Below are 18,125 nucleotides of genomic sequence, written 5' to 3' on the forward strand. Positions count from 1 at the left end.
ACATTGCCAAATCTCTAAAAATACCCCCTGGAGACAATTGCCCACACACCAAGATTATACCTACTAAATTTAGCATTTTTTCTTAATTACTTCTGATGAGTTATCTCAGTGTTCAGGGGCCACAGCTCAAAATTTTTGCTCTACAAGAAAAGCATTATGTGGAAAATAAGAGGCGTGTGCCTTAAGAAACATCTAGAAGAAGAGGAAATTGAGAACAGCGAATGAGGTGAATGGGAGGGAAGGAGAGTAGTGAAATACATGGAACCCCTGCCATGGGAAAGCCACATAAGGAAAGTGTAGAGGAAAGGAATCTGAATACAGTCAGGGATACGAAGGTACAGAAATGCAAAGAGCCCTGGGTAAAAGCAGCACAAACAGCCTGAAGATGCTGTCAAGCATGCAAACTTTACCAAGTTACAGGTATCACTCTCTTTGTTCTACCACACCTCCCACCTATTTCCTCACGGCTGGCAAAAGTCAGGACCTCATGATCCAACTCGCCCCCTCAGCAACCTCATGCAGCATTGGCTGTGCACGAAATGCAGTGAGCAGCAAAACTGAGTGGAGGGGAAGGATCACCTCCCTCATCCTGCTGGCAACGCGCCTCCTAATGCAGCCCGCGATGCTAACAGCTGCCTTTGCTGTTGGTGGCTTGCGGTCAATTGGTGTCTCTTTGTATTACACTCTTTTTAAAAGAGGACAAATCTCTCTAAACAAAATGCTTAACCTGTATATTCCATTTGCTTTAGGTGGTTGGAATGTGGATTATTGCATTTTACCTCCTTGGCACTGTAGCAGGTGAGACACAATATCTATAAAGTCTACCACTAGAAAGTGAATTCAGGTGAAATAGTATAAACATGACGACTTGTATTTTCCTTTACATTGAGGTTGTAGTATGATTTGCGTGTCATTGTATAAAAATGTCTTACTGTGCATAGAACTCATGCTAAAAGGCTCTGTTCTGTTTAAATTTTGTTATGAAGAATACAAGAGACATAGCTCTGTGCTGAAAATTCAGAGATATTCTAGAAAATTCTATCCAGACTGTACACGAGCTGTCTTTACATGACTGCTTTAAACAAAGAAGCATTCAGCAACAGGGTGCTTAGCACAACAGACAGTGCTAAAACATAAAAGTTGAGCATGAGTGAGCAAGAGACCCGTTTGATCTAGAAAAAACTACTATATTGAAAGAAATTATCATTTCATTCACAGTACAAGGTTTACTGCATAGATATCCTTCATTCCTATGAGCAGAGACACAATGCTTTGGAGCAGGAAGCACGCATGAGCAATTCTAACAAGCGCTTCTTAAAACACTTTTATTTAAAAGAAATTGAATCAATCCTTTACAAGCCTAGAAAATGGTGTCAAAACAGTGTCCGGATCTTTACTTGGTTTATCCTCAAATTATTTAGCTCCCCTTGTGTTACCTGCTTCAGGCAATATCCATAAAGGAAACAAGAATGAATCTGTTTCAAAATTAATCATAAAATGAAATCGTTAGTTTTCTCCTCTTCAGACTGTTGTCGTCTCAAACACATCATCAAGCATAAGAGAGTCCGATATATAAACAAGTTGTTTCTTCTACTCTAGGTAAAGAAGTTTGCTACCCCAGGCTTGGCTGTTTTACGGATGATCCACCCTGGTCTGGTGTACCAGGGAGACTTCTGACAGGTTTGCCTGACTCTCCTGAACATATGGGCATCAGCTTCTCTCTGTACACCAGAGAAACAGGAAATAACTCGCAGGTGACATTTATTTTTAACGTCAAGAACTGACTAAACCTACAAATATTTGTTAACTTGATAAAAAGTCTGCATCAGTCGTCATAGGCAAACAAATGAGAATGAGAAGGTAGTTTGAAGGTACTGTGATGAATCTACTTTGGGGTAAAGCATGAAAAAACCCATTGTGAATGAACTGTAGGACACAACAGATTTCCTGGCATCTTCCTGCACAAGGATATAGGTTATAGCAGACTACCTTTTGCATGTGTTTAGGTCTCTGAGGGAAGTTGAAGACTCATTCAAATAAACAGCCTTCTGAGCATTCAGGTAGGAGAGCAAATACTGCTGTCTTATAGGGAAGCTGAGCTAAGAAGACATTGGGATTTTTAAAAACAAAAGTCTGAAGAAGACTGATTTCATGCAATTTCCAAACCCACATTCCACCTTGAAATACAAATTATTTTACCTTCTTACCCGTCTCTCTGAACTCTGAAAATAAGACAGAACTACTCAAGCTGCTTATGCCCTGAAATACTGAGCAGAGCCCTGTGGAGGAACCTGTAAGGTCAGGAGCTGGGACCACATCACTTCAGCAAATGCTTGTGAAGCTGCTGAATCCCTTCCAGGCTCCCAAACCTAGTGTCCCCTGGGCTGTACAGGAATGTTCAGGATCCCTCTGGCATGCTGCCTACACAGACATCATTGCTTACAGCAATCCTGGTTGCCACGCTGAGAATCCAACTCGGGCTCTCTAAGGATGAGAAGTTATACCTATAATAAACTTTTACAATCTGCAGAGCAGCGACATGCGAGCAAACCATATACATTCAGCAGTGGGTTACTCAGCACTTCTGTTATTGATAAAATAATTCAAAATACACCTTGCACTACTTCCCAGCCACTAAACCTAAATCTATCGATGATCTAGGGTGCAGTCCTTCCACACCCAAACTCCCTGAGCTCACATCACAGACCCTGTATTTGTCTGAAAACAATACAGACAGTCAGATATCATTCTCAGAGAAAAAGGAAAATATATAATTAAGATGCTTGCAGCAATGTGTGAAGATCAGCTTCACCCCTATTGCATGCAACTCTTCCATGAAATTCTTTCAGCCTTTCTGGTGTAGCTAATGACAAAAACAGGCATAGAAACGTCACCTATCCAGAAAGAAAAAAAAAAAAAGCTGTTGCTTAGATGCAGAGCAGCACATTGAAGCCAAAGGTCAGGTCAGTAAAAGGGCAAGCTGAACCAGGAGATGTGGAGCTGGTGGGCTGCTCTCTAGAGGAACTCATCCAACTAAGGCCAACAGGCGTTGTGCGACACTGTGGCCCTTTTAGGTTGCTACATATTCCACGTAAGAGGGTTCTTCCTGCATTAAGCAAAATAGATAGGAGCAGCAGAAACCACATGGGCACAACTTCTTGGGAAACCATAGTGGAACTGAGAAAGGCAAGATACATGGGTACCTGAGATGATCTAGCTGACTTTTTTTAAATGTTTGAAAGTATGAATAGATAAAACTTTTCTTCTTTTTTCTTACACACAGGTGATCTCAGCGATAAACTCCTCAACCATCCAAAACTCACATTTTTCCTCACGTAGGAAAACCTCCTTCATCATTCATGGATTTGGCAGCACTGGAAAAAAAGGCTGGGTGGTAGAAATGTGCTTGGTATGAGAGTATCCTCTGATTTCCATCAGCAGTTGTACCTACAATCTGTCAGTATTCTTTAGGCACTAACGTTCACCTTCCATTTTGCAATGCATTAGGTAGCAGCAGATACCAATCAAGAAGTAAATTTCACAAAAGCCAAAACGTTCCCACTCTGGAAGATGCAGCGTAGTCAAGGCTCCTTGGTCATCTCTGACATTATGCTTCTCTAGAATTTCCATCCCCAAATCCCACAGATCAGATTAAAGCCGCAAACTGAACACCGATGTCCCCAGCCTCTACACCGCTGTCAGAATATTGGATTGGACACACCAATTCACTGCTTCTCCCATTAGGGGCAATTGAACCATCCTTCAGTCAAAAGGCCTTCCTGCGTTGTAAAGCTTAAGTTTCAGTCTACGAGTACTATGCTGGCTCACCACTATTCAGTTCTTATACAAACAAAAAAGAATCCTTTTTTTTTGATTACAGGGTACAATGAAAAAGACTTTTCAAATACGAAATGTGGAAGCTGCCACAAAACCAGCCGAGTGTACTGTGTCAATGGCAGCCTAGGCTCTGTTAGATAAGCAAAATCTACTCTAGATTCTGCTGCTTCCATGCTGGCAGGCAAAAAAACAAGCTAGAAAAAGACCACCACTGAATAATAAGTCACAGATCCACAGCATTATTTTTGTTCATAAATCTATGACAACTTTTGATCTAGAATATTAAGCTCCTAATTTTTTCATCTGGAAAGAAACAGCAATTATATCTGCCTCTCCACACTACAAACTTATGGTGCCTACAGAGAGGAGGGAGTCCAGGATGCAACATGCTATCACTTAAATCTTCTGTTTTCCTTGCCATTCTCCTTCAGCTATTTATCATGGATTAATTTCTGTTTCCACTCCTTGTTCTTTCTCAAACCTTAAGTGAGCCTTAGCCACAGAAAGCTACAACTGCAGACTTTAATATGTGATTCTTCCAGTGGAAAAATCACTGATCTCAGCAAGACTGTGACTAGTACTGAAGTGACCAACACATCAGCTTTCTTTGCTGAAATAGAAACTTTCTACTCAACTCCAAACCTTTCCAGTCTGACATGACTTTCTCAGTTTTAAAGGCCCTTGGTAAATAAGTCTACTTTCTATGCTATTCAGTTCAACTATCAACATCCCTCAAAGAAAGTCACATACCGCACATAGAAATTACTGTGCAGCTGTGTGGCTCTTCCAAATTATTTCAAATATGTATACAAATGGCTTATAGAGTAAAATATTTTTATTACGGTCTTTCATAATTGATACTTTTTGGATGAATGGCTTGTTATATTCCATTTTGCAAGAAGATGCATGCTTCAGTGTGCTACGGGCTACAGTGAAGAGTCCCATTTAGTAAAGAATGAGAAATTCCATTATTATATTACCTTTTAATGTTTATTCTGATTTAAGTTGAATCTCTGATTGTTATTTTCTTTCCTTAAATACTGTGCTTTATGTGTTTCCCACATCAGCTGTTACTGGAAGTGGAAAATATCAACTGCATTGCTGTCGATTGGCAAGAAGGTGCAAAAGGCACCTACGTCAGTGCAGTGAACAACATCCGTGTGATTGGGGCTGAGGTTGCTTATTTCTTAAAAACTTTACAGGTAAAAGACAAAGCTACAATTTTTAAGTGGATGTAGTGGGGTTATGATGCTGCTGCTTTGATTTTGAACCTTGTCCACTATGGTCAGCCAGTGCTTCAGGAAGAGCTGTACAACGTATGCAGTTGAGATTTAGCTAATTATACTAATTATCAACTCTGTAAGGAGTTCTCACAGCCACAAAAGACGCAAATTAAGTTTATGTGGTTGAAGAGATGCCAATTAATTAAGGACCAGTAGGTGGCAACATTTCCATAGATGATACAGGCAAGGAGGCATTCCATGGCAGAGGCAGGGCCTAAAGAGTTCAGTGCCCGCAAGAGTTTTGCCAGCATTGCATCTGCGTGCTACAAGTAAATTAGTATCTCAGTTTAGCACCACTGAAATGAGCAGGAGCTGGTTCACTCGATGGCACCACATTTGCTGTCTACGGGCACAATAAACTGTCCAGTTTAACTAGAGTTATGAACTCGGTGTTCCTGAAGTACTCCTATTTACACACGCTGTGCAGAACTGCTCAGCTGCGCAGTTCAAGAGTACTGGCATTTCCTGCTGACTTCAGAAAGACTGAGAACGTAGCACTGTTGAAAATCAGATCCCTGCCAGGCTACAGACTTGATCCTGGCCAGTAGGTGTTCATCTTAAAGTGTTGGAAGAGGTAGTTCAGAGCCTACAAGGCAAAAGGCCAACTTTGTGAGCACCTGAGTATCAAAGAACACTTCCCCAGAATCTGCTGGAGTACAATCTTCTGTTCCACCCAGGAACTACTTGTATCTATCCCCACGCGTTTGATTCTGCATCTTTCGTCTTTGCAGACAAACCCACGGTCACTTGAAGATGGGTTCAGTTTCTCATTTAATATCTCTATTACGGCACCATTTGCAGTCTAGGCCTCTCTTTCTTCCATTAGAAAAATGCATAAATGATCCTTTGACTTCCTTTTCTTTTCCCCAATTTACAAACTGCTGGAGTTTGACTTTAGAAAAAGTTAAGCTGTAATGTAAATGGAAGTACTGCAGTAAAGCATATCCAGAGGAATCTGCTGTCTAACACCACAGGTAGACAGGCCAATACTACAGATCTGCTTTTATTTTGGTACATACATCACAAAACAAAACCAAATTTTAGCGTAAAAACCTCAAGCAATTAGCAACCAATTCTTGTTGCTTCTGGTCATTACAAAACCCAGCAAATCCCCGGATGAAAAGTGACGCCTGAATCAGCCTACATGCTGATTAAACTCCATTTCCACCTTCAGTGCATGTGTAATATCTCAGCAGTGCAGGTCTCGTACAGGTGACACTTGGCAAAGAGGAGAACGAACGTTGCCCCATCTAAGCTTGCCAGTGAAAATATTATTGAGTTATATGATCACATATTCTAAGCAGATACACGAATAGACATGTGATTAAAAAAGGGCTCCATAATAAGGTAAATAAAGAAAAAACAAGATCATTTTAATGGAAGATGAAATTAGGAGTTGATCCAAATGAGAAAGAAGGTTCATATTTTGTCACCAAAGGTAATTGAGTATGGTAATCATATGCCAACACTACAACAGTGAATCCACTGTCACTAGGCATTTAAAATTCCAGACTGGATGATATTTCTATCAAGTCTTAGTGCGATTTAAACGAGAACTAACTCAAGGAACTCACACCCTGCTCGCTATGCAGGAAGTCGGTCTAAATGTTCCCAAAGGCCCATAATGTAAGACACCCTCTTTGCTTGCTATTTAAAGCCTGTGTTCTTGTCTCCCACCACCACCACCACCTTAATGATCAGAAAATCTTCAGATACTCCCCTTGCGAAACCCATTTAATCGGCCACAGCCTGGGAGCACATGCTGCAGGAGAGGCAGGAAGAAGGATCCAGGGCATCAGACGGATAACAGGTAGGCTGCTCACCGAGGCACAGAGCTAACACAGCACGTTTCTAAAGGAAAGGAACTTGCAACACCCTGGTCTGGAATTAAATTATTGGCAGTGCTGGAAACACCTTGCATAAGACCGGGCAAACTCTATGCTTCTCAGGAACAAGGGTAATTATTACATTTTCTTTCTCTAGTTAGGTTAAAAACTCTTTAGTGGAAGACTTTAGTGGAAGGACAAACGTAATTAATATGTTTGTAACATTACTGTCGTTCACCGGGTTACATCAAGCCCTACACAAAGACAAAGCAACATACCAAGAGTCCTCGGTTTTTCCTATTCGTAGAGCTTTACAGGCTAGTAATAAAATGCCACCTTCACAGTAATACACCATTATATTGGAAAATATTTTACTTCTGTTGGAATAATTTTGCAGAAAGGTCCACAAAACCATATTATTGCACATCTTTTTCAGTTTAGCTTAGAATCCACATCATTATTATTCAACGGGCCTTGTGCAATACTGAATATCTGATGTTGTAAGTTGGCAAAAGAACTATTAACACATGCAACACTTCTCTCCCTCCCTCGACCAATAAATTTGGGGTTTTTTTAGGTTTAGACCCTGCTGGGCCCTATTTTGAAGGTACTCCTCCTGAGGTGAGACTGGATCCTTCAGATGCAAACTTTGTTGATGTTATTCACAGCAATGCGGCTCACTTTCCCGCCATAGGTAAGTGTTCATGTGCAAGTAAACATCTGCAGGGATGGGCATGTCACCGAGACACTGACATCCTCACATGCGTATCTCAGGACTTGGAATGTATAACACCACCGGTCACCTGGACTTTTACCCAAACGGGGGAACTGTGATGCCTGGATGCACTGATTTAATTCCAGACATGAAACAAAGTGATTTTGAAGTTATCATTGCAGGTAAGTATACATTGACAACATGCATAGTACTTCATTTTTGTTCAATTTTGAAACATGAACTCTGAAAGTAACTGTCCTTTTGGGAGAAAACAGCAAAACAAAATTGTTTTTTTGCCTATTTACTCATAAGTTAGAAAAGGAAATAAGAAACAATAAAGGCTGGATCAGAATGGTGCTCCCCAAGGAACACTGTAGGAAGAGGAGGTTATAATTCAGGCCTAAGCTTTGCTTCTGTAATTTGAAATAGGGCCTGCAGAACACAAAAAGGCAGGGAAGAGGGAGACTGCAAGTCCAACAACACAACCACCCCAGCAGGAGGTTTTCCAGGCTGAGGTAGTCCAGTGTCATGACCAAACCAGCAGCATGACACCACCACCTTTGGTTTCTTGCAGATGCTGCAAAGAGCATCCGACACTCATAAGGCATGAATCAGGCAAAAGCACTTGGTGTTTCCAGGGACTGTACATGCCTCACCTCGCCACCTGAGACTTCTCTCTCTTCGCAGGCTTTGGAGAGGTTGGCAGAAGGCTGGTGGATTCTCCTTGCTCTATAAAGCTTTTTAAAACTGTAATTAATGTCATCTTGCTGTGACATCTCATATATATGGCTGTCTTCCTAAAAGGGACTATTACTCCATAGCAGACCAATGCATCTCCCTTAAAATCTTGGGGTAACTGGCACACAGTTCTCCAGATAAAACACAGACAAAACAGTAACTTTTACTGCACCTAGAAACAAGTAAATTCAGATGAAAAATTATTACAAGACCACGCTGCTGTTCTGTTCCATGCCTCAGCTATGGTGAGGCAAGTGCAACTCTTGTACGGGAGAACAGGAGGTTATTTCACGGATGCTCATAAACTTTGTTCCAACAGATGCTACAATCATTGGGGGGTGCCATCACTCACGCAGCCATGAGTTTTATTTTGAAAGTATCCTCTATCCTACCGGATACCTTGGATATCCCTGTGAAACGTACAAATCCTTTGAGTCAGTAAGTATATAAGCCCAGGAATGGGTGAGCTATAAAGAAAATAATCCAAGTCTCTGCACTCGGGACAAGTCCCACTGTGTGCACAGACCACTTGGATGCTGGTGGCTGTGATCTCATGGTGTGGCTTGGTAGGAAGCAGTGAGGCACAGTGCACAGTGGCTCCATCAACTATTCCACTCTGGAAAATGAATCCTGAAGCACAGATGATCTCACCAAATAGGAAAAAAAAACCCAAATTGAACCCTGTACAAATTAAACCCTCACCCTAAGCCCTTACGCAAAGAGCACATAGGTTAGATGTATTTACCCTACTAATTCCTGGCTGGAAGAAGAGATATTTGGAGCCTCCAAAATCATTGGCTCTTCTCTAATTTACACTAGGCATTGATTAGAGCCCCTAAATAAATGCACTTATGAATGATATTCCTTTTTTTCCCCTCCACATTGTGGTGCAAAATGGATGCAGGCAAGTTGCCTTCCAGGGTAAAACTGGCTTATACTTTGTCCTAGACGCTAGCTGAAAAGTATTTGAACTAGGGAGTTTCAGACCATCATCCACACAGGTATTAAACCTGCTCATTCCACACCCACTTGGTATGCATGGGTGCAGAAGCCATTATCTGAAAGAAGTTTCTCAGGTTTTGGTGGAAAAATACGACACCACACAGCATTGCCACAACTTTGCAAGATTCAAGCAACATCTTGAGCCTTTGTTTTGCCAGAGCTAGGATGAAAAAAATACTCCTCATTAAGTGATGCTCTTATTTTCCCTAGGGAGATTGCTTCCCATGTTCCCAGGAGGGATGTCCGATGATGGGGCACTATGCTGACAGATTCCCAGCTAAATTGAAGAGGGTAAACCAGAAGTATTTTTTAAATACAGCAGCAGACCCACCTTTTGCTAGTAAGTGGAGGAGGTTTGTTACAGTTGACCATATGTTTGAAAAGCGATTGCCTTGACATGATTCACAGCCGTGCACTTTTGTTGCTTCTATAAACAACTGCTAACATCTCTGACAAAAAACGCTACATTACTTATCAAAATTCAAGCTCACTGACTCTTTCATTTGCAAATGAATTCCAGTTGGGGGTGGGGGGGAGAACTTTCCAGTATACTAGAATTTGTAGATCTCTCATATTATATCAATGACAATCTAGTTTTATTTTGCTCTTCTTTATGCAGCTTGGAGACAAAAAGTATTTATCAAACTGTCTGGTGTAAAGAAAATGCGGGGAGACATAAACCTAGTTTTCCATGACACAGCGGGGAACACAAAAGAATATGAAATCGCCAGGTAAGATAAATTAATATTTCCCTATAGCATTTAATGCTGCTAACGTTAATCTACACCTTTTCCACACATTTAAGCAGTGCAAACATTTATTCCTTGTTGCAGATGTTCTAATTAACATCAGATATGAAAAAAGTTAACACATAGGTAAGACCCATGAGGGCAGACGGATGGTTGTAAAAAGGATGTGGAAGTCACTTCCTTTTCATGAGTTCTGTGTTTCTCTCTCAAGAAAAAAAAAGGTGCACCTCTGGAATGCACATAATTCGTACAGCGCTCACCCATTTCATACACACTTCAGCACAAACCCTCCCGCACTGGCATGGCAACACACACGTCAACATACTCCACGTGCTGACAAGAGTCTCTGCCAGTGACCTGCTATATGATCTCGTGCAAGGCAATCCAGTGCCTGAACTTGTCACAGTTGCAAAGCCGATACCTCCTTCCTCCCTAGGATATATTAAAAGCCAACATTACTATATAAATGGCACATGTATGCGGTTTGGCCAGGGAGCTTCATTCTCAGCTCATCATCTCCCACTGACTATCAAAATAGCAGCTCCCACTGTCTTCTGCACCGAAACAAGGGCTTCCATGCGTTCTCCTGCCCGCCCCTGCGCACGGGCAGACCGGAGCCCTCAGGAGTTCCCGGCTCATCTATAAAGTCCTTCCCGATAACGGTGCCTGGAGCTCTCCCTGCAGTGACACCTGCAAAATTCAGCACACGCGGGCGCGGGAGGCAGCCCCAGCCTCACCCTTATCATCCCCCGGTGTCCCCCCTCCGCATGGACATTTGAAGTTTTCAGTATTGTTCTTCATCCCCTCCCTGTTCAGAGCATAACATGCCAGAGTCCTGGTCCAGTGTCCCGTGCTGTTGCAAAGAACAGCGTTAAGTGCACATTTCTGTTGTGGCAAAGGGGAAATCCCAAATCTCGTGGAGAACATGATTTAGTTCATTAACCTCTAACTGTCACACTTAGCATTGATGTCTCGATTTTATTTACAGTGGAGCCCTCTCTGAAGACCAAGTTTATACAAAATACCTCGATGTTGAAATTAATCCAAAAAATACTAAAAAAATTGAATTTCTCTGGAATAAAACCATATTCACTCTGCTCTGGGCAAGACTGGGAGCAGAAACAGTCAATATAATTCATGGAGAAGATGGACACAGGTAGATATATCACTTTTACAGGTCAGAAGGTATGGGAAAGGTGTGCAAAAACTCTGGGAGACAGAAAAATGTCATTGAAAAATGGTCTTGATATATTGAACACATAGTTTGCAATCAGCAGAGTGAAATTCAGTAACAACAAGGACAAGATCTTATACTTTGCATGGAAAAATCAAATGTTCAAGTACAAACCAGGGAGTAACTGTCTGGAAAGGAATACAGCAGTAAATTTTGAACATACACTGTTTTACCACAGCAAAACAATTACAAACCAAGACAGAGTCTCATTCCCAAGTGCATTGGCAGGAGTATCGTATAGAAGATCCAGGGAATAATTATTTTAATAGGAATAACTGAGGTGAGACTGTAACCATAAGCAGGGTCATTTTCAAGTTTGGAAGGTGTACTTCAGAAATGATGCGCATAGCCTGAAGTCGGAACAATAGCAAAAGAGATTTAGAAAACATGATCTGTGTAGACCAGGTGAAGGAAATGTGTTTCTCAATAAAGAAAAGCATAAAAACATATGCTTAAGCTGTCTGTGAAGGGTAACGGTCAACTATTCCACATATCTACTGGGTTTGATGTATTTTACAACAGAGGAGATACTGGTTAGATATTAGGGAAAAAACTTCCTTATAGTTTGGCATTGACGTGGATTATTTAGAGAAGTTGATGAAATCCCTTTCAGTGGGAGCTCCTAAATAAAAGCTGCAAAGCTTTGACTGGGGCAATCTAGTTAAGCACTTAGCCTAAATAAAGGGAGCTTAACAAGATGCCTTTCTGACTTTTTATATAAAGCTCTATATTTGTGAATCTAGAGTTTGAGCTTTAATACATTAATGAAATTTAGATTTTACACCTGGTGCCCAGAAGAAGGAAATTCACCTTGTTACTGTTAATATGCAGATGTTAATATTCTGTACAGCAGGCTTCTTAGGAAGGCTTAAGTGGGATTATGGATCAACCTAACAATTCTCAAGGCGACAGCTGAAAAACTTTCATTTTTCTTTGGGGGAGGGGGAATCTTGATTCAATTGTTTTTTTCTTCCCAGGTCAACTTTTTGTGGTCGTGGAACTGTGACATATGGAGTTCCCCAGTTACTTACACCTTGCTAGAGGTCACCAAGTACAACTGCTCCGTACACAGCAGCTGAGCAAACCATCAGTCCTGTGCATGGGAAAGTTGGTACAGAAGGCTATTAAAGAAAAACTCAAACTGCCTGTTGCTTCCTTTATTTTTTCAGTTCTTTGCGAACACACGTGTCAATGTTTTTCACATTTAAACCAAGTTTATTGTCCTCATAACTATGGAAGCAACTGGAAATCATATATGCTAAAAACCATTTATAACACTGCACAGTCTTACTCTGCTACTGTCTCAAGAAAAGCAGGTAAGAGCTGTTTCCCACCACGTTGACAATTTGCCAATTTTCTGTCTGTCGAACACTCTCAAGGCAGCACATTACAGCAGCATGCCCCTGGGGCTGGAACAGTCCCAAACACCGCCTTTCCGCAGCCTACGCTGTTGCTCAAAACGTTCCAACCCCACACAAGAGCACTGCTGAGAAGCACTGCACAGGAGAAGATGCTGTGGCCACTGACAATCCTGGAGAGAAAATCTGACTTTTAATAACTCCAGGCTTTGCAAAACCCGGCACTGACTATTTCGCATTAAAATGAACACTACTGCTCTGCAAAGCATGGCATGAGTGACCCACCTGAAGCTTTAAGAGACCAAGGCAGTGGATATTTTTCTAAGTATAAAAACCAAACTCTAAGTTAATGAATAGGAAGAAAGGGTTAATAAATCATTCGCTCCCATTTCCCCATGTTTGATAAATTTTGTACAAACACTCGGGCAGATAATATTGGATTTCTACTCCTATTTCTAGAGAAGTTTAAGAACATATTTATAATGATTATAAATATCTGAACTAAATGTGTGGGGGTTTTGGTTGTTTTTTGTTTTGTTTTTAAAAGAACAAGTTAGCGTTGTATCCTTGACTAAACACTAACCAAGCCTGTATGAAATTAGAAGCACAATTAAACACAAGTCTGAAGTTCAGCCAAGAGAGAGCTGCCGTCCTGAGCACTGCAAGTCCCCCGGGGACTCGACAGGTGGCAAGGGAAGTGTGAACAATGCTGGGAAGCACCACGCCATGTCCCGGGAGGCAGCCACGGCGTCCTGCAGTGCTGGAAATCCAGTCCTCTCCTCTGCCTGCTTCCTATTCCAGACTACAGCTTCTTCAGGACTGCAGAAACATAGCAAGGCCCTTATTTGTTGCTTGCTTTCTTGACAGCCATCTTTCTTCCAATAGCCCCTCAATGCGATCCACAAGGATCAGAACGGATCCTCAAGGCACAGCGCGCATCCTGCATCGTACCGAAGGACACGCTCCCAGACTCACCCCTTCTTCCCAAGGGACGCAGGCAGGTGAAACCTGTCTGACCACAGCCTAAGGAACCGTCTAGTTATTCAGTTTGCCCTGTGTTGTTATTGTGTTGAATAAGACCAACAAACTCGCCGTCATAAAATCCTAACTCAAATCTTTTCCACCAGCTCTTAAATTAGACAGGAACGACTGTTGCTCCCTCATTTTGAACAAGTCTTAAAACTTATCAGCGTACTAGGCCGTGTGCCGATTCTCCTGTATCACTGATATGGACATATTTACAAACTCAAATGCTACTTCACAGAATCACAGAATCACAGAATCACTAGGTTGGAAAGGACCTTTAAGATCATCAAGTCCAACCATTAATCCAGAACCACCATGTCCCCTAAACCATGTCCTGAAGCGCCACATCCACACGTTTTTTGAACACTTCCAGAGATGGCAACTCCACCACCTCCCTGGGCAGCCTGTTCCAATGCCTGACCACCCTCTCAGTGAAGAAATTTTTCCTAATATCCAATCTAAACCTCCCCTGGTGCAACTTGAGGCCATTTCCTCTTGTCCTATCACTAGTTACTTGGGAGAAGAGACCAACACCCTTGTCGCCACAACCCCCTTTCAGGTAGTTGTAGAGAGCGATAAGGTCTCCTCTCAGCCTCCTCTTCTCCAGACTAAACAACCCCAGTTCCCTCAGCCGCTCCTCATAAGACTTGTGCTCCAGACCCCTCACCAGCTTCGTTGCCCTTCTCTGGACACGCTCCAGCACCTCAGCGTCCTTCTTGTAGTGAGGGGCCCAAAACTGAACACAGGATTCAAGGTGCGGCCTCACCAGTGCCGAGTACAGGGGCACAATCACTTCCCTACTCCTGCTGGCCACACTAGTGCTGATACAGGCCAGGACGCTGTTGGCCTTCTTGGCCACCTGGGCACACTGCCGGCTCATATTCAGCCGGCTGTCAACCAGCACCCCCAGGTCCCTTTCCGCCAGGCTGCTCTCCAGCCACTCCTCCCCAAGCCTGTAGCATTGCATGGGGTTGTTATGGCCAAAGTGCAGGACCTGGCACTTGGCCTTATTAAACCTCATACAGTTGGCCCCAGCCCATCGATCCAGCCTGTCCAGATCCCTCTGCAGAGCCCTCCTACCCTCCAGCAGATCAACACTCCCACTCAGCTTGGTGTCATCTGCAAACTTACTGAGGGAGCACTCGATCCCCTCATCCAGATCATTGATAAAGATATTGAATAAGACCGGCCCCAGAACTGAGCCCTGGGGAACACCACTCGTGACCGGCCGCCAGCCAGATTTAACGCCGTTCACCACAACTCTCTGGGCTCGGCCATCCAGCCAGTTCCTCACCCAGCGAAGAGTAAACCCGTCTAAGCCACGAGCCGCCAGTTTCTCCAGGAGAATGCTGTGGGAGACGCTGTCAAAGGCTTTACTAAAGTCCAGGTAGACAACGTCCACAGCCTTTCCCTCATCCACTAGGTGGGTCACCTGGTCATAGAAGGAGATCAGGTTGGTCAAGCAGGACCTGCCTTTCATGAACCCATGCTGGCTGGGCCTGAGCCTTTGGTTGTCCTGCAGATGCCCTGTGAGCACTCTCAAGACCAACTGCTCCATAATCTTCCCTGGTACAGAGGTCAGGCTGACAGGCCTGTAGTTCCCAGGATCCTCCTTCCGGCCTTTCTTGTAGACGGGCGTCACATTGGCAAGCCTCCAGTCTTCTGGGACCTCCCCTGTTAACCAGGACTGCTGATAAACGATCGAAAGTGGTTTGGCAAGCTCCTCCACCAGCTCTCTCAGTACTCTCAGGTGGATCTCATCAGGCCCCATAGACTTGTGGGTGTCCAGGTGGCTTAGCATGTCCTTGACTGCTTCCTCCTGGATTATGAGGAGTACATTGTGCTCTCCATCCCTGTCTTCCAGCTCAGGGGGCTGAATACCCTGTGGATACCTGGACTGGCTATTAAAGACTGAGGCGAAGAAGGCATTAAGTACCTCAGCCTTGTCCTCGTCCTTGGAGACAATGTTCCCCGCCATATCCAGTAGGGGATGGAGATTCTCCTTGCCTCTCTTTTTGTTGTTAATATATTTGTAAAAACATTTTTTATTATCCTTTACGACTGTGGCCAGACTGAGCTCTAGCTGGGCTTTTGCCTTTCTAATTTTGTCCCTGCTTGACCTAACGAGATCCTTGTACTCTTCGTGAGTTGCCTGGCCCTTCTTCCAGAGGTGATAAACTCTCCTCTTTTCCCTGAGTCCCAGCAAAATCTCCCTGTTCAGCCAGGCCGGTCGCCTTCCCCGCCAGCTCTTCTTACGGCACATGGGGACAATTAAGGACGGTAGCACTGAGCTCTACATTAGTATCAAAGGCGATATTTTAGGAAAAATTAAAAACTTCACTACTATTGAAAGAAATAAAGCCCGCTAGCATGGATGATAGCAATGTGATACCTTTGCACACAGCTGGTATCCATTTTGTCATTCCCAGAGGTGGAGTTTAGGGAATGTCAGCTCTGCAAAGGTATGTGGCCACAGCCAAAGAGCATAGCCAAACTGACAAGGCTTTCTAGTTGAAGAGTTAGCTGAGGTCTCATTTCTTCTACAGTCCACTTACAGCCTTCTCCTAGAGATGAACAGCACCAAGGGGTTCCCAGACCTAGCCTTGTTCATTTGCACAGGTTATTTTTCACCCTTTAGTTGATGTCTTTAGTAGAACGACCTACTGAGTTCTGTAACATTGCTACAAAAAGCAGCCATGTCGCTACTTCTGGGGGAAATTTGTACCTTATTGATATATATTTCCAGCACATTTTCCCTCAGATCATCATTCAGAGGAGAAGGACTTTCTCAAAACTTTGGTTACATGGATAGCATAGAAAGGATCCAAAGGGGTAGACCACTGTCCTTCTACATCTAATTATTTCAACAAGGAAATGAAAGGGACACCAGGAGAAGGTCAGAATCTTACTATGAAAAGACCTACCAGTCCCACTGAGAAGTTTTCCTGAAGGCATAAGGCTTCACCAAATTGAGCTGATGTCAAGAAATGGGCACAAAAGACCCAGAAGCACAGGAACTTTCCACATCCAAAGCTCTTGATGCAGGGCAAGGGAGGGGACTTAAAGACGATGCAGTTCCCTACTAACTCCTCCAGTAGACCCCCTACATCCCAGCTATGCAACACTAAAAAAAAAAAAGCCTTCCTAGCCAAGAGAAGCCCCTAAGCGCACTGCCACACAGACCCACGTAATTCTCTTTAATGTCCCACTCCTAATGCTGCCTGGGAATTATCCTACCTCGGGAGCTCCAATCTTACCCTGGGCTCCAGCACACCAATTCAAAAAATCTATGACCATGGATTTTGGAGTTTTCAGAGAAATCAACTACTAATTGGTTGGCTATAAACTATAGCTTGGCTATAAACTATAATCTGAAATAAATGTTCCTATCTTTCTGGGAACATTTCCAAGGATAAAGCAGACTATAAAAGTACGTGCTAAGTTTGCACATTAGCCCATGGAGCTTCAAGGCTGCATTGTAAGTAGTTCAGGGTTTGGGATTTTTCCTTTACCTCATCAGGTATATGGCTTCCCAATACTGTTGGAGACAAATGAAAGGTTCTGGGGGGGGGCAGGTCAGTAGGAGACAACACAATTAAACAAGATTAATGTACCCAGACTTAGTGGTCAAGAAGATGAAGAAGTAGTTGTACTTAAGCAGTAAACCGTGAAGACTGAGTTGTTCTTTTACTCTTGGAAAAAGTAACCGTCATGAGGTCAGCAGAATCCACAGTAACTGCGGTAAGGGTAAAGGTGGCAGGGGGAGATCGCGACCGACTCAATTGAGGGACTATGCAAATTACTCCCCCACCCTTTCTAGGAGCATGCGCGATAATTTAAATATGTGTAACCAATAATAATCAATGTGGTAATTACTAGCCAATGAATGCAAATTTGGGAGGTTCTCTGTTGTTTTTGCTTATCGTGTAACAGGATAAATATGTGGCGATTCCTTTGTGTGCTGTGCCAGCTTTATGGAATACCACCTAGCACCCATATTTGCGCAAATATGCTTTAAATAGAATACCTCTACTCTGTGTGTATGTTGGCGTGGTGCACACCAGGCGTACAATCCTGCTTTCGGGACAGGATGAAGAACCAGCAGCATAAAGGGGAATAGCAGCTCACACAGGCATCCTTGCGCTAGTTCTAAGGTAGCTACTATACATCCAATTAGAAGTGTAGCCTCAACAGGACAAAAATCACTCTGGATTTAAGCTATGCTTTCATAGGTATATTAGCAAACATAAAGCTGACTCATACATGTCTCACATACGCGGCGGTCACAGATACATGTTGCAGAGAAGACAGGCACAGCACCCGTTTCACCTTGAGAAAACGCAGCCCCAGAAAGCTA

At 43.1% G+C, this 18,125-nt stretch overlaps 1 protein-coding gene across 1 annotated transcript; it reads left to right on the plus strand.

Annotated features, from left to right (window-relative positions):
- Positions 1-272: 272 nt before the first annotated feature.
- On the plus strand, positions 273-12,425 carry LOC309406937 (pancreatic lipase-related protein 2-like; the record flags this gene model as incomplete). The annotated part of the gene is made up of 13 exons (XM_082002316.1): positions 273-335; positions 750-798; positions 1,600-1,754; positions 3,284-3,409; positions 4,905-5,039; positions 6,822-6,930; positions 7,524-7,640; positions 7,721-7,843; positions 8,719-8,837; positions 9,612-9,741; positions 10,021-10,132; positions 11,139-11,306; positions 12,362-12,425. The coding sequence occupies 13 exons, from the start codon at positions 273-275 to the stop codon at positions 12,423-12,425; spliced, it is 1,470 nt and encodes a 489-aa protein (XP_081858442.1).
- Between the last annotated feature and the right edge of the window lie 5,700 nt (positions 12,426-18,125).

This window comes from Phaethon aethereus, assembly GCF_964289735.1.
Source record: "Phaethon aethereus genome assembly, chromosome: 7".
NCBI lineage: Eukaryota > Metazoa > Chordata > Aves > Phaethontiformes > Phaethontidae > Phaethon > Phaethon aethereus.